This window comes from Sorex fumeus, unplaced genomic scaffold (genome assembly GCF_029834395.1).
Source record: "Sorex fumeus unplaced genomic scaffold, SorFum_2.1 ptg000034l, whole genome shotgun sequence".
NCBI classification, from domain to species: domain Eukaryota; kingdom Metazoa; phylum Chordata; class Mammalia; order Eulipotyphla; family Soricidae; genus Sorex; species Sorex fumeus.
Window position 1 is genome coordinate 7,137,440 of NW_026606091.1, and position 24,134 is coordinate 7,161,573.

Here is a 24,134-nt window from a genome sequence, read left to right on the forward strand (position 1 = left end):
TTGGAATCCAGGAATTTATCCATTTCTTCTAGGTTTTCTTGTTTCGTGGCATACAGCCTTTCAAAGTAGTCTCTGATGATCTTTTGAATTTCATTGATTTCTGTTGTGATGTCCCCTTTTTCTTTTCTGATTTGGTTTATTAGCGTTTTCTCTTTCTCTTTCTTTGTGAGTCTTGCTAGTGGTTTATCAATCTTGTTTATAAAAGAACCAGCTCTTGGTTTCATTGACCTTTCGGATTATTTTTTGGCCTTCCATGTCATTAATTTTTGCTCTTAGTTTTATTATTTCTTCCTTCAGCTGGGCTCGGGTTCCTTTTGTTGGTCTTTTTCTAAGATCTTGAGCTGTGTGGTTAGGTTACCTATGTAGGCCCTTTCTTCTTCCCTTAGGAATGCTTGCAACGCTATGAATTTTCCTCTTAGCATGACTTTAGCTGTGTCCCATAGGTTCTGGTAACTCGTGTCTTCATTCTCATTTGTTTCCAGTTATCTTTTGATTTTGTCCTTGGCTTCCTTCCTGACCCACTCATTGTTCAACACTGAGTTGTTTAATTTTCAGGTGTTTGATTTGGTCCTCCACGTCTCTGTGAGAATTGCTTCTATCTTCACATATCGTGGTCTGAAAAGATGATTGATGCAATTTTTATTGTGCTGATTCTATTGAGGTATGTTTTTCCACCCAACACGTGGTCTTTTTTAGAGAATGTTCCGTGTGCACTGGAAAAGAGGGGTGTAAAGCCCTGTTTATATCTGTTAGCCCTCTCTCTTCTATTTATTCCTTCAAAGCCAGTGTTTCCTTGCTGAGTTTTGTTCTTTTTGATCTATCCAGAGGTGATTAGGCGATGTCCGACTACCATTGTATTGCTGGCAATGTCCTCCTTAAAATCTTTCAGCAGTTGTTTTAAGTATATAGCTGGCCCCTCATTTGGTGCATATACATTTAAGAGTGTGATTTCTTCCTGTTGTACATACCCTTTGATAAATAGAAAATGGGGTTCTGGACTCTTTTCTCCTTTTAGTGGAGAGTTGAGCTGTTTCTTCATGCTGTTGTGTTTGTATGGATGTAAAACCTTGAGGTTCTCTAGCAGTGTTCTCTCTTATTGCATGAAAGGATTCTGAATAAGGTCAGTCGATGGTGCTCAACCTTCTCCTCTTCTAGAGTATGTCCTTCCTCTCAGACATCAATCTGTGGCTTATGGACTTTTTCCAAAGAAGTAGGTGATACAGGTTGGTATGTGAGTTGAGACTGCTGGGAGTGGGAAATATATTTGCAGTCGCCTGCCTCAGAGAAGGCCACGTCCGCTTTTGAGGAGGCCATGCCCACTACATGGATGCCACGCCTCCAGTCAGTCCTGATGCTAGTCCACAGACCTGGGCCCAAGAGCCTGTGTGAAGGAAAGGTGGGGGCTGGGTGGGCATCTGAGCCAGAACTCCAGGGAGTACCCTCAGGTCACTCTCCGGGTGGCAGGGAGCTGGATCTCCGGGCTGGACTAAAGAATCTTATGAATGGTACGTATATCTATTTTTTCATCTGGAGGTATTGCTGAGAAAAAACCGCTTTTTTAAAATATATTTTTAATTTGATAGGGTAAATTAGACAATAACCTAGGAAGGAAAGGGTCACCACAGAAATTTAGTATGATATCAATGCTTTACTATTTAGTAAGCTTTGAAATGTAGCACATAGGTTAAAAACTTCTTTATAATTAGTAATCCTCAAAAAAAATAATGTTTAGGGACTAGAGATACATACAAGGATTGAGGCACTTGTTTTGCACACAACTTACCTTGTTTGATCCCTGGCACTGTCTGGAATGACTCCATAGCACAGAGCCAGGAGGTAGTATGTTCCCTCCACTTCCGCCCCAATAAATGTTTAAATACAGTGTCAAGCAATAGAAAAAAGGTTTAGGCTTATCAATCGTGAGTCTTAATGCCTTTGGCAAATTTTCATGTCATCATCAAAAATGTTTCAAAGGCAAATGAACTAGATATAATTATATATAAAACAATGCTGAGATCAATAGTATTTAAAGTAGTTGGGAAACAAACTGAACATGAAATAAACTTCTGCATCTGCTTATTTGAAAATACCTGGAGGCCATTTTATCCCAAAGGCATTTCTGATTTGCATAGCAAAGATAATTGTTATTTATATTTTCCTTTAACATTCAGATATTGTTTTATTCACTAGATTAAAAATGCACCTAACATATGAAAGCTGGTTTCCAAATTTGTGCAAAGAACCAGTCAGGTGTAAAATAAGTAACTTCTTGTTGAGATACACAAGTGGTAAATCTTTTTGCGTTTCACATTGAGGTCATGAGATAATCTGATTTATGACAGCTTAGAAATGCAGCAAATGGTCAATTTATACTTCAGATTACTTTCTATATCGTTGGCAGAGATTTTTAAAAATATCTCTCAAGTGTTTTTGTTATTTCAAGAACAAAATGACTGCTTGCTTGGAATCTTAAAAGAACTCTTTTTTAAAAAAATTGTATTGAATCACTGTGAGATAGTTACAAGCTTTTCTGTTTGGGTTACAATCACACAATGATCAAACATCCATCCTCTGCCAGTGCACATACCATACCACCAATATCCCCGGTATACGCCCCCTTTCCCACCCTCCCCCTGCCTCCATGGTAGACAATATTCCCCATAATCTCTCTCTACTTTTGTGCATTATGATTTGCAATACAGATACTGAGAGGTTGTCATGTTTGGTCCTTTATCTACTTTCTGCACACATCTTCCATCCTGACCAATTCCTCAAGCCATCATTTTCTTAGTGATTCCTAACTCTTTTGATTTGAAAAGATTGATGTATATCTGGCATCTAGCTAAATATATAAAATTCTTGATATCTTAGAATTTGATTTTTAAATTATAACGAACTGGAGCCATAGTACAGTAGTTATGGAACTTGCTTTGCACTGGGGTGACCTGTGCTCCATATCTGGTACCCCATTTGGTCTCTGAACTTGACAGGAGTCATCCTTGAATGTAAAGCCAGGATTAAGACCTTAGTACTGCTGGGTGTGACCCCCAAACAAAAACAAAGTTATTAAAAATACACAAACATCTATAAAATATGCAATGTTTTTGTAAGTAATTTAACAATCTTCAAACATTAAATTTTTTTTCTTTTCTTTTTGGGTCACACCCAGCAGTGCACAGTGTTTAATCCTGGCTCTATACTCAGGAATTACTCCTGGCAGTGCTGGGTACCATATGGGATGCTGGGAATAGAACCCAGGTTTGCTGTGTGCAAGGCAAATGCCTTACTGCAGTGCTATCATTCCAGCCCCAAACATTAGAATTTTAATTTTAATTATATAATTTTTAATTGCAGTATCATGGCTTCCAGTTCTGCTAGTATTGTTATGCTTGCAATGTTACTGCCAGTTTAAATTTTCTTGCTGATGATAAAATGTAGGATTTTCTAGTCAAATTTTTCTTTGTTGGGGATCCTTAAAGTGTTATACATGTTGTCTTTCTTGTGACTTTTTTTTGTTGTTGATTTTTTTTGGTAAAAAGGTAAGAAGTTAAAAAATATCTGCCATGCACATTCTAAGATATGTATTTTAATTTTCTGTTATTATCAGATTTTATTGTAGAAAACAGGAGTATGCTTACTATATGAGTACCTCAAAGGAACATTGGGAATCAGTTAACTTTTCATTATTTTATCAGAAAACGGATGATTATAAACAGAACAAGACTTCAACTAGTTATATTAAAATCAAAAAGTTTTGTCACTGGCTTTTTTTTTTTTTTTTTGTATTTGGGTCAAAAAACTGGTGCTCAGATTTTACTCCTTGCTCTGTGCTCAGGGATCACTCCTGGTGGAGCTTATGGGATTTTAGGGATTGAACTCAGGTTTGCTGTGTGCAAGGCAAGCAGCATACACACTACTATCATTCGAGCCTAGTATCAATGTTTCTAATTAAGAATACAAAGATTCTGGGTGCGGGTTGTGGGCATGACTTCCGGAATCAGAGGTTGCCTGGGAGCCAGAGTGGCCCCATTGCAGTTTGGAAAAAATGTCCTGGTACCCGCATGCCGGAGCTATGCTTGTAGAGGCTCATGGCCACCGGGGTTCCATCTGGAGAAGGCGGGATGCAGGTAAATCATCCAAAGTTTCTCCCTGAAAATCAGGCTTAACTCTTTTGCAAACCACAACACCCAAAAGGAGAGAGAGAACAGAGGGGAATGCCCTGCCACAGAGGCAGGGTGGGATGGGGGTTGTGGGGTGGGAGGGATACTGGGATCCGTGGTGGTGGGAAATGGGCACTGGTGGAGGGATGGGTATTTGAAATAAATTTAAAAAAAGAATATAAAGATTCATTTTGGTTTTGGGACTACCCTGGTAGTGCTCAGGACTTGCTTCTGACTCCACATTCAGGAGTCACTTCTGGTGTAGTCTTCCTACACTGATCACTTTTTTCATAGAAAGTTATGGTGTGCTCTGTAATTCTTTTCCATTTCTCTCAAATGAATGCAAATATCTGATTTAAAAAGTTAAATATATGTCACAAGGCAGGAGTACATCCTGCACTGTCTCTCTAGTTTCTAAGACTTCCACAACTACTACTATTTTTAATTTCAGCTCAAAATCACAGAAAAAAATCTACTTTATAGATCGTGACTTGTTTATATTAAAATTAAATATTTCAGATTTAATTCAAAGTTTTTCTTGACTATCTAATATAAATTTGAATAACAAATAAAGTGTAAGTTAGAGGAACAAAAAGAGCAGTTTTGACAAAGTGATTTTGATAAAATACATAATTATAAACACATAGCCTCCCTTTGTCCACAATTGAATGCATAAACACCATCACTTGCATTTAATGTCTTAGTGTCTTGTTTTTTAAAAGTCTTTATTAAATTCAGTACTGTAGCACTGTAGTATTGTGCTCCTGTTGTTCATTGATTTGCTAGAGTGGGCACCAGTAACGTGTCCATTGTGAGACTTGTTGTTACTGTTTTTGGCATATCGAATAAATTCAATACTAATTTTTATATAAATTAAGTTACTCATTTTCCCAGTATGTACCCAATATGGCAACATTAAGAAGGATGAGCAAGAAGAGGCTGATAAAATCTCAGGGCTGAACTAGGTTGCCAAAATGAAGAAGGACTAAATTGACTGTCTGTACTTTCAACACGTACGCTGGTATCGGAAGCATCCATTGACAACCTGATGATACAAGTGCAGAAGATCAAATATGACATCGTTGTTCGAACTCAGACAAGAAGGTATTGATCATATCACGCCATTTTCAACACTGGAGAAGAACTGTTTGTCTGAATATGCAACAATAAAAATGTTGGTGGTGTTGGTGTCCTTGTCAACACGAACTTGGCCATGAGCATTGATTCATTTGAATGCCTGACAACCCAAATCGGACAATTACACTAGAATAGAAGTGGCTCACTGCCGGCAGTTTATATCTTTGTTGTCTACTCACCAACATCCAACTACGATGAAGAATTTGAGAAGTTCTATTTGGAGCTGGAGAAGTTCTGTAAAGAAGACCACACCTTCTACAAGATCATTGTTGGTGATTTTAATGCCAAGATAAGACCGGAAAGGTCGCCGAAGAACTCCACTTTGGGACCCATGGCCTAGGATGGAAAGAACAGGGTGACAGACTGTCTGAGTTCTAAATCTAAAGGCTGAATCTAAACGTTGGACATGAGAGTCTCCTGGTGGACAGTTCCACAACAAAACTGACCACAACATATTCAATCAACAGTTTTGCCTGACTGATGTCACTGTTGTTCCAAAATTCCAAAGGGGATCAGACCACCGTCTCCTTTGTGCACAATTCTACTTCACAGAGAGGGGAGAAAGAACTGCAAAGTTTAAGAAGAGAACTACCAGAATGATCACAAACCGGGGGCTCTTTGGCACTATTGCAGCAATGTAGGAAGATGATGTCGTTGGCAACATCAACGAGGAATATGATCAACTGGTTCAGCACCTCCATGACTGCGCGAGGAATGCCGAGAGTGGGAAAGCCACAAAAAGACACCTCTCTTTGGAATCTCTTGAGCTCATTCGCCACCATGGTTTGGCATGAGCCTCAGGCAATCACAAACTAACGTCCAAGCTCACAAAGTTGTGCAGAGAAGCGATAAAGGAAGGCCTCAAAGAGAGAAGAGCAGCAATGTTGGCCGATGCTGCAGAAGCTGGGAAAAGTATTCACAACGCTCACCTGTTCTTTGCCAACTACAAGACTAAGATGACTGCCCTCCAACGTCCTGATGGATCTATCACATCTTCCAGAAGGGCAATGGAGAAGATTATCCACAACTTCTAATTAAATCTCTTTGATAGCCACGTTCACTGCCCACATACCAAGTTCTGCAGGACGGATATGTCGTTCCCAATGTTCTCCCTTCCAATATCCGACGCGCTATTTTGTTTGTAACGAAGCAAACAGCACCTGGTCCAGACAAGGTCAGACCTGAACACCTAAAGAATATGCCACCAGTACTCGTCAATACACTGGCTTAGCTCTTCACATGCTACCTGTCTGAATGCAAGGTTCTATCCAATGGAAAACCAGCAGGACCATTCTGTTATACAAGAAGGGAGACATCCACAACATCAGCAACTATCGCCCAATCTGCCTTTTGTCTGTCATCTATAAGTTATTCACTTGAGTCATCCTGAATAGAATAGGCAGAGCGCTAGACAAAGGACAACCATGCGAGCAAGTTGGGTTCTGAAAAGGATTCAGCACAATCGACCATATCCACATGGTGACCAAGCTCATTGAGGTTTTGTGAGAGTTCAAGATGCCTTTCTGTCTAACGTTCATAGATTTAAAGAAGGCCTTTTATTCTGTTGAGACTGAAGCAGTCATCGAAACCCTAGCCAGGAAGGGTGTTAAAACACAGTACATCAGAATCCTCTTCGATCTGTATTACGTATTCACCACCAGGATCTCACCATTCTACAAGGAAGTGATCATCCATGTCAAGAGAGGGGTCTGGCAGGTTGATACTATTTCACCGAAACTCTTCAGTATCACCCTCGAGAACATCATGTGATGACTGGAATGGGAAGGAATGGGAGTGAAGATAGATAGTCGGCACCACACCACCTTTGCTTTGCTGATGACATCGTTCTAATAACACTAAACATTAGCCAAGCGGCACAAATTCTGCTCTCAACAGAATCAACATCTCCATATGCAGCAGCTATGTGTACCTGGGTCAAGTACTCAACATGAGGAATGACTTAATGCCAGAGCTGCACAGGAGGAAGAGAGGTGCATGGAACACCTTCAAGAGCGTCGAAGAAGTTGTTAAGAGGAAGAAGAACCTCCAGCTCCGGGCACATCTTTTCGACTCCACCACCATTCTTCCTGCACTAACATATGCCTCAGAGACCTGGGCCCTATGAAAACAGGAAGAGAACGCTAATCGGGTATTCAAAAGAGGAATTGAAAGTGCTATGCTTGGAATATCACATTTCACTCAAATGAGAGAAAGAATTTGGAGTTCCAACCTTCACCTATGATCAAGAATCAGGGATGCTGTCTCGATTGCCAAGGTGTCGAAAATCAGATGGGCCAGACACGTATGTGATTTAGAGATGACTGCTGGACTGAAGCTCTTACCTACTGGATTCCACGGGATGTCAAAAGGACACGTGCCCACCTAAGAGATGGTCTGACTTGTTCGTCAAATTCCTGAACAAATGGTTTGAGGCTCTTTGTGTTCCTGGAGCGAGAAGATGCCATTGGGCTACACTAGCATGTGACAGCAACGAATGGAAATGTTACTGGCACCCGCTTGAGTAAATTGAAGAATAACAGCATGACAAGTGATACGATTGAAGTTACTCATATGAGATTCTCGTAGAGTTAAATAAAATTTCAATTTTTATAAATATATTTAAGATTAATTTTTAATGCATGGAATTTAAAATTGATGTAGTGTGGATGGAGTTTTAGTTTTGGCTGTCAGAACAAAACATTACAAACTAGATAGCTTATACAGCGAGAATTTATATCTTACAGTTCTGGAGTTGTGAAGCATGAGACCAGGGAGCCAGGTTTGTTCAGGTTCTGGTTAGAGCCTCCTAGGTTGCAGGCGATCAATTTACTATATCTTCATCTGCTGGGCTGGAGCGATAGCACAGCGGGTAGAGCGTCTGCCTTGCACGCAGCCAACATGGCCGACCCGAGTTCGATTCCTCCGCCCTCTCGGAGAGCCCGGCAAGCTACCGAGAGTATTCAATATGCCAGACACAGTAACAACAAAGTCTCCAATGGAGACGTTACTGGGCCCGCTCGAGCAAATCGATGATCAACGGGAGGGTATTATTCATCTGCTGGAAAGAGACTACTGGTCTTTTAATTGCCATGTAAGGGCATATATATATTATCAGTTACATTGGGGATAGCTATAAATAGAAGAATTTTGGAGATCTCATAATCATTTATTCTCTACTAGATAATTAGAAACATAGAATTTAAATTACAAATACTTTTGTATCTTCTTTATTAAACCTTTTAGTTATGAATTTTCGTATCTATTCAAAGAATTAGTAGAAGGAGTAGAAAAACATCTATTCAAAATCTTACTTAGTCTGCCATTGATGCAGGCTGTGGGTGCCTGGGCAGGAGGGAAACTCAGGACATTGGTGGTGGGAAATGTTCATGAGTGAAGGTATTGGTATTGGCGCATTGTATGACTGAAACTCAATCATGAACAACTTTGTAACTATATCTCATGGTGATTCAGTTAAAATTTTAAAAAAGAATAAATGTGTGTTTAAGTAATAGACATTCAGAAGTAAAACTGAGTTGGTCGAAACTTTCATCAGAGTATATGTAAAGAGTGACTTATTTAATTATAATTTTTCAGAAGTTACACAAAATGACTTATTTATATGAATATTTCCTTCACTTAATTGTATATTCTTGGGTTTAAGATGATTTTTAAATTTGAATAGTGATTTAAAATTAACATGAGATTGAAGTATCTGCATTTTAAAATCAGCTACTTAAGCAATTCTGACATATGGAAGATAAAATGGAAAGTTTGTGAAATAGAGAAAGACCAAGACCCAATACTTAACAGTTTCTTAAGACTGAAAGAATTTTCTGTATAGCTTACATTAGAATATGCCAACTATACATTCTAATATCTGTAAAGAAGTTTTTAATAATAGTTTTTACTGAAAGAAATTTAGAGAGTTGTGAGAAGGAGGAGGGGGGGAGAGAGAGAGAGAGAGAGAGAGGAGAGAGGAGAGGGGAGAGGGGAGGAAAGGACAGGAGAGGAGAGGAGAGGAGGGGAGAGGAGGGGAGGGGATGGGAGGGGAAGGGGACGGGAGGGGGAGGGGAGGGGAGGAGAGGGGAGGGGAGGGGAGGAGAAGAGAATTGATCTTTAAAAGGCAGAACATGGGCTTGTCCATAGGGGAAAAAGCCAGTTTTTCCCCCCAATGTTTAATGGTTAATTATTTGATCATTGTAGCAATATGGTCATTTGGTTTGGAATTTTTACTACACATTTGCTAATCCTGTGACTATAGGTAACATATTCTCTTTCAAATGTCTTTGTTTTCAGAATAGAGTTTTTTTTTGAGCTAATTCATGTACAGGAATTGTAACAATGTATAAATATTATTATCACAATTGTTATTATTTCATAATAGACTTTTTAACTTTTCAGTTTGTTTTTTGATCTTCATGAATGTCTATTACTCTAATAACTATAAGACTCAGCATTTTTATGTTGCTAATCCTTAATATTCAAGTTTATTTGCAGTTTCTAATTTTTAAAATCTTATCTGTATATATAGAGCTTTACTATTTGAGATCAGAAATATATATATACATATATATATATAAATCTTAAACTGAAAAAGTGAAGGACTTATCAATGCTAACATTTGAAAAACCTTTTTATATAGTCTCCAGTGAAGTTTGTCATCACTCATTTTTTTTACAATTTGTTTGTGTCTAAATGCTTTATATTTGTATAAATCTTGAAGTCATTTTGAATTAAAAACTGCCTTTTATATTTTCTTATTCAAAGCGCCATTCTGACATTGGTGGTTCTTGGGATGAACCTCAGAACCTTACACATTCTAGGCATAGGCTCCACCACTTGACCTGTGTAACAGAATGGATATAAAGCTATATCCATTTTTGTTTCCTTGCTTTTCCCCCTTTTACTTTTTTTACTTAACATCCAATGGGTTTCTCTGTACTTTTGAGTATACATACTCACGCTCGTAATTTTTTCAGTGTTCTTCTTCATCTTCACTTTTTTATATTTGCTTGAAAATGAAAACCTAATCCTTGAAAATGGGAATCATGAACAATAAATAATATTTTAAATATTTTCATATGTTTTAGGAGATGCATGAAATATTATTGAAATACTTGGTATAAAGACCTCATTAAGTATAAAATCTTATCTCATACTTACGTTTAGAGTCAAAGTTATCAGGCTTTTTTGTTGTTGTTGCTGTTGTTATAATATTATATTATATACTTCTCACAACTGGGAAATCCTGCTCCATTCTGCTAGTAAACACATGGGTTGCACAGCTGCTGTAATGTTGTATATTGTCCCATGTGTATGAAACCAACACAGCCTGCAAAAAGGTTGCATTTTGGAGCATGGTAGTAGCATGGCTGGTTGGAGACCCCAGAAGAGTAGCTGCCAGAATTCTTCCATCTGGCAGCACTACTGCTAGGCAGCTCCACACAGGGAAAAAATATTTTTGCTGAGCACTTTTCCTGTTGAAAATAATCAAGACCGCGTAGGTCAAGATATGGATGGATGGAAGAATGGTCAAAAGAAAAAACAGAAAGGTGTTTAATTGGACACACTCTACTCTGTAAGGTGAGATAACAAGCAATAATATATGAAGAAACAAATTTGAACTCTTCCTATAGATGCAAGAAGTTTGAAATTTTTTTTTAACTTTCATGAAATCTTTAAATTGAACAGTTGTGATTGTTGTAAAGCAGTCACTTATATGAAGGGCATGAGATAATAGTACAATTTTTTTAAAGGTATAATCGTTAGGATGTCATTATTTGAGAAAAGTGTATTTCTGGTTTCATTAAAAATTCCCAGAACATTGAACATAAGTCAACATTCCATGGAGAAAGATGTGTTGTGCAGCTTGCATGTGTGCATATCTGCATATCAGAGCACAAAATATTGACATGATAATTGCAGTCAAGCCTGAGTGAACAGTGGCCTGTGGGAATTCAGCTGGTGTTGTACCAACTGGATGGCTGCTCAGGACACAGTTTGAAATGCAAGGTGCAAGTTAGCACTTTATTCAGCACAGGCAGGCATCATTTAAAAATCCTTGGGGGCAACCCTGGTGATGTGCAGATGTTAAAACAGTCTGTTCTGAAGTACAATATTTTTGATCACTGTAAGAGACTAGGTTCTGGGTGAAAAATACTTGCACAGTTATTAAAGACATATATAGCCTTTTCCAACTCTAGTGAATGTTTTACATAATAGATGTTGGGAAGTGCAGAAGTATCTGGACACATATATGGGATAAAAAAATCAGGAACTAAATAATCCCCTAAGTATAAACTAAAAAGATTTTGTTTTGAATTTCATGTATGTATCTTTAGATAGATTATCAAAGGTACATTATTTGATAATATAGTAAATCTAAACTGTTATCATATGTTAAATCAATGATTACTTCTTTGTTTAAATAGCTTATTAATGTATATTAAATTAATACATTTAATATACACTATATTAAAATTAATATATTACTATATTAAAAATTCAGAATTAGATGTTGTAGGTAGTATAATTCCGTTGTTTAAAGTTTGGAACTCATTGAACAGGTTTAAAAAAGTGAAGTTTCATGTGTCAGACTGATTCTTCTATTTGCGAAATATATATATATATACATACATATATATGTGTATATATATGCATTGCAACACTGTCCTCCCATTGTTCATCGATTTGCTCGAGTGGACCCAGTAACATCTCCATTGTGAGACTTGTTACTGTGTTTGACATTTCAAATACATCACGGGTAGCTTTCCAGGCTTTGCTGTGCGGGCGAGATACTCTCGGTAGCTTGCATATATAAAACATTTTAAGTATATTTATATTGAAAAATAAAGGTTCAGAAACTTGGAATAATGTAAAATTTATTTTCTGATTTTAAGGCAAAATATGTATTTTAAGTATACTTTAGCATCAAAAAATATTTTCTGCCAAGTTTTTTATGAGTATAAGATACTGTTGACTTGGTAATTTTTTTAGTAGTGAATTTGAAAAATATTTGTGTTAAGTTTTAAACTGTTTTGTTTCTTATCATTTTAATATTCTTAAATAACATATATGCATTTTTAAAAGAGGAAATCGTTATGAGATGATATTTGGATTAATGGATATATAACTTGATAATAATTCTCATTTCATATTTATATTTTTATAAGTTTTACTGTGTTAGAATCTTACTGTTTGCTTGAAATTATGATTTTATTTAAATGAAAATTCATTAATAAGAATGAAAGCCTAACTATCCTTTATTATCTGTTAAGAACAATCAACACTGGTATGTTTTGGTTTTTCATTTTCTTTGTTTCCTAATTCATACCAATACTGTTTCTTCATATTTAGTGAAATGTTTTTTTAGACCCTAATATTTCATTCTGACATCTCATTAAGAATGGGCTCACACCCAGAAAATATAATCCTGTCTTATTCTATAATATATGGCATGATCTATAACACAATAAGTTTTTGTTTGTTAATTACTTAGAATAATTTCTCAGATTTTTGAGTTTAAAAAAACAGAAAAAGCGTGGTAACTCATGTGGCTAAATACAGAAATATTAAATGTTTAAATGGGTAGTACTCTTGAGAAAAGTGATTTGAGTTTTAAACTTGTACAGATTTGACAGCCTCTCTTCACTTCATTTTTCATCCTAAAGAAGTCTGCAAATATTCTTAGCTCACATCATTATTGCACATCAGTGGTTCTAATTAGCGAAACAGGAGTTTGTCTCAGTCATTGATCATCATCAACTTCTTGACAGTGCCTTTTTTTTAGGAACCCTTTTTAATGTCTTGTAAATATATATATATATATATATTTATATATACACATATTAAATATATTCATTGAGCTGACCAGATAGGTTAGTGATTCTCTGAACTTGAACAATGTTTTAGAAATTTTATTATTCTAACATTAAAAATAATATATTCTTGTACTATTTCTTTTTGTCATGAAAATATTAGATTGCCCATATCACCCAGAGGAGCTGCTGGACAAATCTCTATACTATTTGGAATTGTTACTTTTTTTCCAATTTCAGAATTATAAGGACTTGAAAGATAGTACAGCATGTAGGGTGCTTGCCTTGTACGTGACTGACCTGGATTCAATTCCTGGCACTCCATATGGTCCCCTGATCTCTGGCATGAGTGATATCTGAGTGTGAAGCTCAAAGTTAGTGCTGAGTACTGATGGATCTCAAACAAAAACAACAAAACCAAAAAAACTATATATTATATGTATTTTAGAACAGCGCATAGGGCGTTTGCCTTGCATGCAGCCGACCTAAGTTCAATTCCTCTGCCCCTCTTGGAAAGACTTGCAAGCTACTAAGAGTATCTTGCCCGCATGGTAAAGCCTGGCAAGCTACCCATGACGTATCCGATATGCCAAACACAGTAACAAGACTCACAATGTTAGTGGGCACACTCGAGCAAATTGATGAACAACGGGGTACAGTGCAGTGCTACAGTGCATTTAAAGTTTCACATTTTATATATGACCTCTATTTTCTATATACATTGAAATACTGCTAAATATTGTTATTTGACTCAGATTTTATTTTGTTTTTTTTTTGTAGGAGTACTGCTATTTATTCAGCCACTGATTAGCTGATTGAATTGGGCATGAACTCCACCTTTATTTTTTTAAATTTTCTTTATATTTTTTCTTTTTTATATTTATTTATTGAATCACTGTGGGAAAAGTTACTAAGCTTTCAGGTTTAAGTCTTGGTCATAAATGATCAAACACCTTTCCCTTCACCAGTACTGATTTTTCACCAACAAGAACCCCAGTATACCCACCCTCCCACCCCTCCAAATGCCTGTGAGGCAGATTATTTCTACTTAACTTTCTCTACATTGATTACATTCATTATTTTGACAAAAGATATACCATTATAGCTTAGAATTTACCACCAAACAATCAGAATTGCTGAAAAGGCATTGTGAAATATTTTGTTTTCTATAGCTGGTTATGAGAATCATATAATGTCATGTGGCCACAGTTTTGGATTTCTGCAAAGAGTCAGATAATTACAAGATTGGTTTCTGTGTGTCTGGTGTTATGGCCGTGATGGAGAGCCGCTTGTGGGGGGTAACTCATGACCTTGGTAGGGCGTGAAGGATGTGCTGGTACGGCCCGTCTTCCCATGAGACTGCAGTTGCTCCGTCACCGCTGGCTTGTACCTGGCTTTCCTATAAGCGCTGAGGTGGCGGCCACCTTGCTGCCAGGTGGGAAAAAGGTGGAAGGGAGCAACACCCTTTCCCTCCCGGGGAGGCATGGAGCCGTAGTTTAATGCATGGTCCATTCACTTTTCTGCCGCGAGCTGCCGGGTTCTGGATTAAGTCCTTTTGCCTCTGGAGCCATGGCCATGCCGGAGATCCGCTTGTGGGGGGCAACTCGTGACCTCACTTGGGCGTGAAGGACCAGCCGGTACCGCCCTCCTTCCCATGAGACTGCAGTTGCCTCATCACCACCGGCTCATAGCTGGCTTTCCAGTACTCTCTGAGGTGGTGGCCACCTTGCTGCCACGGGGGGGAAAAGATGAAAGGGAGCAACATTCTTTCTCTCCTGGGGAGGCATGGCGCCATAGTTTAACACATGGTCCATTCACTTTTCTGCCACAAGCTTCCGGGCTCTGGATTAAGTCCTTTTGCCTCTGGAGCTATGGCTGTGCCAGAGAGCCGCTTGTGGGGGGCAACTCGTGAACTCGGTAGGGCGTGAAGGACGAGCCGGTACCACCCTCCTTCCCATGAGACTGCAGTTGCCCCATCACGGCCGGCTCATACCTGGTTTTCCAATAAGCTCTGAGCTGGTGGCCACCTTGTATGCAGTCCAGATGCATTTCTGCCAAAAGCCGCTGGGTTTCGAGATTTGTTTCTGAGTCTCCGGTATAATGGCTGATAATCAGCTTGATCAGGAGCCAGAGAGGCCGTTTGTAGGTGACTCGGGGTCTTGTTGGGATGGGGAGAGTCGGCTCCACCCCCATGTGGTGAGGCCCCGTGTGTCTTATCACTGCAGGCCCAAACCTGACTTTCCAGTGTCTTCTGGAGGATGGTGGTCACCAGGCCGCCAGGGGGAACAGGCCAAAGCACAAAATCTTTTACCACCTGGAGTGGCCCAGCGCCAGTAACCTACTGCAGGAACAGGACGCATTTCTGCCAAAAGCTTTTGGGTTCCGAGATTCGCTTCTGAAACTCTGGAATCATGGCCATTAAGCAGTTTGATCAGGAACCAGAGAGGCCATACCTCCAATTATATAGCTGAGCCAGAGGTGATTTGTGGGTGTGTCTCCCACATACCTAACTTTTGGCCATTTACTTTCTTGGTAAACTTTGCCCCAAGTTTTTGGGGTCTGGCCAAAGGCACAGCAGCAATTGTGGGGTATCTGAAAGTCTGACGTTGGCCATTAGGCTGCTGATGCACTCACCTCACAGGTACAGATTGACCTGCTGGCGGCACCATACCCCCTATTTTCATATTTTTAACCACATTGCTTTTCTGTGCAGTGTTCTGGATTAATCTGTCCTTAAGTATATTTCTTTTGCTAATTCTCTGTTTTCGTCTAGTTTTGAATTTAGCTCATTTAATTGTTTGGTTCAGTGGTTATAACTTTTATTTCTGAGATTTAAAAACTTTAAACTTCTTGTTCTTTTTCTAGAGTTTGTAATTTTAGTCCTTTTATAGATTCTCATTTTAAAATATTTTCATATCTGTTATTTGAATTTTGTTTCTTGTGAATGCTTCTTGGGTTATTAAATAAGTATATATGTATATATTTCTTTGATATATACATTGATATATGCTTATATGTCGATGAAGATACATACATAAAGATATATACATGTTGTGTTGTGTGCATTTTCTTCATGTGTTTTTTGTTTGTGGTTTTATCTTAAGTCAGATGGTTGTTATTGTTCTCTTTTTCCCTGGACCCCGTTACTTCTTACTTTTCCTTGTATACTCTCCAGACATTTTCTGCTTTCCTGCTAAATTGTCACCCTTACCTCACCATGTAATACACCTTATTTTGATAGCTTGAATGTAGTAGCCAACACTGATGATGGAGATTTGCTGTTTTCAGAACCTAAAGCTGTAGGTGATTTTGGCTTACATCCTGACTGGAATAAGAAGTATATAAATCTATACATTTTGAAAGAAGATGGAAAGTACTTATAAGTATTGTGATTTTATGTGTTCCAGGAAACATGTATACTGATTGTATTTATTACCTCAGATTGATTATATTATGTCCATTGTAATTCATTTTAAACTTTTTTTGTGTGTGTGTACTGGGGGGGAAATGGAGGTCGGACAACACTGGCTGTGCTCATTACTCATTCCTGGCCTGGTGCTCATGGATCAATCATGTGGGACTCAGGACTTATATGTGGTGTTAGGTAGTGAACTTGACAGAGCTGCATGCAAGGCTTTACCTGCTCTACTAACTCTCTGGCCCCTAAACATGTTTTAAATAATTGTTACATTTTTTTTTTACCTTACAAGTGGTACCTAGGGGCCTGCAGAGCCACATCCAGGCCTGCATCTAGTGATGATCAGGGAACCATGTGGTAGCAGGGATTTGCATTGGCCACATGCAGAGCATGCAGCTTGACCTCTGTGCTATCTTTCTGACCACTTATCATGGAAATGTGAAAAGTAAGCTGTACTTTTAGTATGAAGTTGTCAGCTGTTGTAAGCTGTTGTAACTTTCCATATAATTCTGATTAGTATTGAAAAGTCAAGTTCGGATAATTTGATAATCTATATTTTAAGGTTATATTATCAGGATATAAAATTTAAATAATTACAAATTATGAATAATAATATATATTTTTGTTTCTAGAGAAAAACAGAAATCTGAAGCTAAGGACAGAAAAGTCTTAGAAATTCTGCAAGTCAAGGATGCTAGAATACAAGAATTGGAACAGGTTGGTGTTACAACAGAAAGTTGTAAGAGTGTGCCATATATTTGCTTGTAGAAGATCTTTATATTGTCTCATTTTTTAAACTAATTTTTATTAAAAACATTAGGGGCTCATTTTATCAGACCCTGTTACAAATACTGTTTTTTAAGTGATAATGTAGCACAGCGGGTAGGGCATTTGCCTTGCACACGGCCGACCCGGGTTCGATTCCTCTATTCCTCTCAGAGAGCCTGGCAAGCTACCGAGAGTATCCTGCTGCACAGCAGAGCCTGGCAAGCTCCCCGTGGCGTATTTAATATGCCAAAAACAGTAACAACTAGTCTCACAATGGAGATGTTACTCGTGCCTGCTTGAGCAAATTGATGAACAACGGGAGGACAGTGCTACAGTGCTACGGTGTTATGACAGGCACAGTTTTAAGTCTGATTATTGTTGTCTGGATCTCACACCTGTGGTATTTTTGACTCTGTAGTTTATATATATATTATCTAGTTCTTACTCTGGAGAACCTGGCAGGCTACCAAAAGAATCCTGCCCACATGGCAGAGTCTGGCAAACTCCCCGTGGCATATTCAGTATACCAAAAATCAGTAATTATGATGGGTCTCATTCTCCTGACCCTGAAAGAGCCTTGAATGTGGCACTTTCTAAAATCTCAGGGCTAGGACAAAGGAGACGTTACTGATGCCTGCTCGAGGAAATCGAACAAAAGGATTACAGTGATACAGTGATCTTTATACACATGTATATCTATATCTTTATACATATACATCACATGTGTTCATGTATATATGTGTACATTTATAAACCACACCTCAATACCACCAATGTTCTGAGATTCTTGACCCAATCCCTGTTGTATTCTGTTCGTCTCTTCCTACTCCTTCTCTCTCCCTGTTTCTTTACTTCCCTGTCCTTTTCATTTCACGATAAAGTTTCAAGGGTAATTTGAGTATCTCCTATTTAATTTTGTATTCCCTCCTCCTATTATTCTTCTGTAAATCACATATAAGTGAAGTCATTCAATATTTGTTTGGCTCACTTCACTTATCATGGTACTCTCCATTTTCATCCATGTTGCAGTGAATTGCATGATTTCATCCTTCCTTGCAGCTGCATAGTATTCCATTGTGTATAAACACTGTGCTTTCATTATACTATACTTTCATGATCTAATAATCTGTTGTTGCAACCTGAATGTTAACCAGTTTCAAGATACTTTACAAGAAAGGTAAAGTGCTTTGCATATTTATTAAGTGAAATGATATTGCCTAATAAATCCAATCTTATATATAACTTAAAAGTGGCAGATGGGGACCAGAGCAATAGTATAGTGGGTAGAGTGCTTTCCTTGCATCTGACTGACCTGGGTTTAATCCCTGGCATCCTTTATGGTCCCCTGAACACCATCAGGGAAATTCTTAGTGCATCTCTCCTCCCACACACACACACCACCTAACTCTATAGCAGACACTTTTATTTTACTCTTACTCTCTCTACTTTTGCGCATTATGGTTTGTAATACAGATACTGAGAGGTCGCATGTTTGAGAATCCACCACTTTCAACACACATCTCTCATCCAGAGAGATCCCTCTAACTACAATTGTCATAGTGGTACCTTCTCTATTTCAACTTCCCTCTCCTTCAGCACTTGAGGTAGGCTTCCAACTGTAGACCAATATTCCTGGCCCTTGTATCTACTGTTCTTGGTGTTAGTCTCATACTATGTTATTTTATATTCCACAATGAGTGTAGTCATTCTGTCTGTTCCTCTCCTTCCGTCTAATTTCACATAGCATCACACTCTCCAGGTCCATCCATTAATAAGCAAATTTTATGAATTCATCTTTTTGAACAGCTATATAGTATTCCATTGTGTAGATGTACCATAGTTTCTTTGACCAGTCATCTGTTCTCATGCATTCAGTTTGTTTGCAGATTCTGACTATTGTGAACAGTGCTGCAATGAACGTACAAGTGCAGCTGTCATTTCTGCTGGTTTTTTTTTTTGCACCCTCGGAATATAGTCCTAGGAGTGGTATTGCTAGGTCAGATGAAAACTCAATTTCTAGTTTTTTGAGTAAATCCATATTGTTTACCAAAAATGCTGTACTAGTTGACATTCACAGCAACAATGAATGAGAGTTTCTGTCTCCTCACATCCACACCAGCACTGATTGGTGGACAGTGTTTTTTTGCTTTGTTTTTCTATTTATTTATTTATTTATTTATTTTTGCTCTTTTTAGTATTTATTGGCATTGTTAGCTGTATGTTAGGGTATAGATAATATGCTATTTTAAAATGTTGATCAGTTTGTTTGGTTGATTTTGGTGCCACACCTGGTAAGTGTTAACTCTGGGTGCTACCTGGTGGTGCATGAGGAACAATGTGGTGCTGGTATTAAATCAGGGCTCCCACTTGCAAAATATTTGCTCTTGCCCTTTGAATTGTCTCAAAGCATCATTCACATTTATGAAGTTGCTATAGGTCAGGAGTCTGATCATAGCTTAGCTAACTTGTCTTCCCAGGATCTACCAAGTTTGTAATCAGTGTTTACATTGACTGTGTTCACTTTTGGAAAACATAATTTCGATTTTGAAAGAATCTGTTTTGTGAACATTGGAATTGTTTATAGAATCTCTGTCCATATTAAGATCAACTGAGAGTCACATATGTGTGTGTCAAGTTTCTCCAGAGACACAGAACTTTGTGTGGGTGGTGGCAAGGGGATGAGGGTGGTGGTGGCACAAGGTGGAGGAGGAGGGGAAAATGGTTGACAGAAAGAGGGGATAGAGGGATAACTATAAGTGTAAAGAGAGTGAGAAAATGAGGGGAAAAAGTTTGGTAGATAGAGGTAGATTAATTTTAAGGCATTGACTCATGCATTTGTGAGCTGAGAAATTTGAAATGTGCATGCTATGCACCATGGAAACACAAAGAATTTATAATGCACTGCACTCTGAGGGCAGTTTGAGGCAGAAATCACTTAAGACTCTAATTTATTGGATTATTCCCACTCATTTTGGGAGGGGGGAAAATCTGCTTTATTCACAGTTCTCTGATTTAGGGCTAGTCCTGGAAATATCTACACCCAAACTCTGCCATATCACTATCCCCACAACTCCACAGTTCCTGAAACTTAGCTCACTGCCACACCTTCCAGGTATATTGATCACACAGTTGACAACTCTGAGGTATTTTTTAAAGGGGGTAGGAGGATTCCCCTCACTTCTGGTTAGGCCTAGCAGCCTTCACACCAGAACCCTGCCATATCAGCAGATCTAGCTCACAGCTCCTGAAGCGTGCAGCTACCTGACATCTCCTACAAATTCCACACTACTCAGAGCACAGCAGGAGCACCGCAAACATGATAGGGAAGAAAGCCCACCAAGCTCAGTGAGTGAAAACAATAATATAGAAGGCTCAGCCAGCACTATCCAGCTCAGTAAATCCTCAAACAATAACTAGTGTGACACCATTGTGAGGATGTTTAATGAGATTAAAGCAGCAATAGCACGGTTATTTAGCAAAGCCAGCAGTGCAGAAGAAAGAATGAGTACTGAAATGAGAAAACTGTAAGCAGAAGTGAGGAATATGGTAGGTGATATTAAAAATGCAATAGAAGCTCTCAACAGTAGATTAATAGCAGTTGTGCAAAATATCGAGGTGCTCCAGGATAAGATGGAGGAAACTACTGGAAAACAGAAGGTCAAAAATAGTCTGAAAAGAAATGAACAGCATACTAGAGAACTGCAGAATGAGTATAGGAAGAGCAACGTAAGAATCACTGAAAACAGGAAGGCAAGCTGGCTGAAGAATAATGTTTAAAGGAATGATAGAGAGGAGTTTCTTAGACTTTAGGATTTCAGGGACCTAGATCTAAGAGACCCAAAGAGGCCCAGTGAAAATAAGCTCAACTAGAAAAATTCAAAGACACATCATAGTCAAATTATACAACTTCCAAAGATTGAGACAGATCATTGAAAGCAGCAAGATCAGTAAAGCAACTTATGTGCAAAAGAAAACTTGTAAGACTCACAGGAGTTCTATCAAATGAGACTCTGCACCAGAAGAGCATGGCGGAATTCCATACAAAAACTAAACAAAATGAACACCTCACCAAGAATGCTCTGTCCAGCTAGATGATCATTCAGATTGGAAGGACCAATATAGAACTTCAGGGACAGGAAACAGCTTAGGCAATTTAATATCCTTGAATCAGTTTTTTTTTTTGAAATCAGTTTTACAAGTAGCAGTAAAGGGGCTTCTTTAAAGTACAGAATAAACTTCTCAGCACGTGGCATTGAGTATGACATTGACTCTTGGTCCTTATGGTTGCCCTGTAAAGGAAGGTATGTTTACTCTCTTGTCTGCATCATCAGACACTTAAACAGTATCTATAACAAAATATTATTTAGCTTAAAACCAGTATTCTCTTGTTTAAATAAAACACTTCTGTTAAAGGGTAACTTGCTTTTACTCTTTAAGTTTTCTTAATTCTCTTTACTCTTACTACATTTTGCAGTTGTAGACTTTGCCTGTTTTTGTAAATTCCAAAATGTATGTGAAAAATTTAAAAAAAGTTTCATAATGACAGCACATGATTATTACTATAATGATAGTAAAGATGATAGTAAAGATAGTAAAGGCTGGAGATAGTAAAGATGATAGGGCACTTGCTTTACACCCTACTGAATTGAGTTTGGTCTTTGGCACCCCATGCGATCCCACGAGTCCACCAGTTTCCTCAGTACAGAGGTAGGAGTAAGCCCTAAGCACTGACAGGTCTGGCCCCCAAACCAAAAACTTGTTAATGAGATATATTTTAGATACAAGAATTGAAAACTTATTTATATACATTACAGTAGGTATAATAATACTATATTAAATGATTCTAATTTATTCACATATATTAAACTCATATAACAATAATCACAAACTAACTTTTATTGATTTTCTTTTGATAATTCAACTTGCCATTCCCATAAGTTTTCTTGGAGAAAGCACAGTGAAATAAAGTTTGTATGTGCCTACTTAGGGACAGGATGGTTGGTGGGAGGGAAACTGAATACACTGGTGGAAGAAAAGGTCACTCCGGTGATGGGATTGGTATTGGAACATTGTATGCCTGAAACAACTATATTATGAATAGCTTTGTAAATCAGGTGTTTTAATAAACAAACTAAAAAGAAAACCACCAAAGTCTACTGATTGAAATTCTAATCATATTTAAAAACTGAGCTGGAGCGATAGCACAGAGGGTAGGGCATTTGCCTTGCACGCAGCCAACATGGCCGAGCCAAGTTCGATTCCTCCACCCCTCTCGGAGAGCCCGGCAAGCTACTGAGAATATCTCGCCTGCACGGCAAAACCTGGCAAGCTACCCGTGAGGTATTCGATATACCAGACATAGTAACAACTAGTCTCATATTAGAGACGTTACTGGGCCCGCTCGAGCAAATCGATGAACAACAGGAGGACAGTGATACTGTGATACAGTGATTTAAAAACTATATTCACGGCCACATCTAAATGGTGCTGTTTACTATAAAAACTGGCACTATTCCCTAGCCAAATTCATATAGGAATATTAACCAATTGAGTAAGAAGTACTGATGCCTGTATTGTGAGGTTTTATGTCTATTGGACTAAGGGTTAGGCTATATTTATTGTTTGCTGTAGCTGTGTGTGTCAGAGGTTAAACTTTGCTTTGGTGTCTTTATATTATTGAGACTTCTTAAATACCATCTGATATATACAGTTCTTTCTGTTGCATTCCCCTGTTATTATACTGAAGCCCTATTGATGTGGTGATGAGATGTCATTTCATCTTAGTGAGCTTGTGCCCCATTGCTGTGGTCTTCACAAATATTTTTTTCAATTTTATTTTGTGTTATTGCCCTCACGAAAGACAGTAGTACTGGAATGTTCTGGAGTTGGGTATATCCTTTCTTCAGGTTACTTAGGCTCTGGAAAAGCCTCATTGACTCTTGCTGGCTGAGAGCAGACATTGTTAGAAATAAGTGAATATTTTGGACACTTTAAATAAAGCTTCTTTAAAACTTACAGGAAATAGGAAGAGACACTTCAGTGTTATTACCTGACAAAGATCTTGTTTATAAAACTCATGGAAGTGTGAGAATTCCCCTAAGATGTGATATGATTGTAGTTCTCTAATGGATCCAAGGAAAATTGCCTATGTTCTGTTTGCTTAGTTTTTTCATGCTGTGTTAATGGTAGAGACAATTTCCAAATTATTTACATGCTGAAATAGAAGTTGTAAGTCCATCCATTGTGCTCTTACTGTTCCATTGAATAATATTAAATAGATACTTATAAATTTTCCAAACTTGTACCTATAAAATCCAGTTACATTACTAAAAGTACTTTCTTGTTTTATTTACCTAGAAAAGTTCTCAGATAGTTTCATGCATAATAACTTTTTGGCAGGCTGTAGAAAAATGTCTGGGAATTATAACTTAATTTTATAACTTGCATTTTGTTGACATTAATTTTATAATTGCTGTTTAACTTCTTTCAATAAATTTGTGCTTTAGCTTTATCAACTTTAAGGTCTGAAATAAATTTTCTTTCTTGGTTACAATTAGTTCCTTTTTTATGTTTTCCATTTTTTAATTTGTGTTTTCATTGTTTTTTATTATAACTTGCCAGTGTAGTTGAAAGCAGATTATATGAAAAATATATTAACTATGCTGAAGTATAGCTTTATGGAGTTTTATATCTTATGCTACTAGTGACCCTTTCCTCAGTTTTTCTGATATGTCCTATGCTATTTGGGAATGGGATGGTTGGGGTCACATTTGGTGGGTGCTCAAGGATAATTCTTGGTGGTGGTCAGGGACCTATTGGTAGTGCCAGGGATTG

The 24,134-nt window shown here is 37.9% G+C and overlaps 1 protein-coding gene across 3 annotated transcripts in view; it reads left to right on the forward strand.

Annotated features, from left to right (window-relative positions):
- The window catches only part of CNTLN (centlein), a 277,449-nt gene that overhangs the window by 51,035 nt on the left and 202,280 nt on the right, over positions 1-24,134 (forward strand). For all 3 annotated transcript variants that reach the window (XM_056117337.1, XM_056117338.1, XM_056117339.1), the window contains exon 3: positions 17,165-17,249. In XM_056117337.1, coding sequence (XP_055973312.1) covers positions 17,165-17,249 — 85 coding nt within the window. The remainder of the gene's footprint in view (positions 1-17,164; positions 17,250-24,134) is intronic.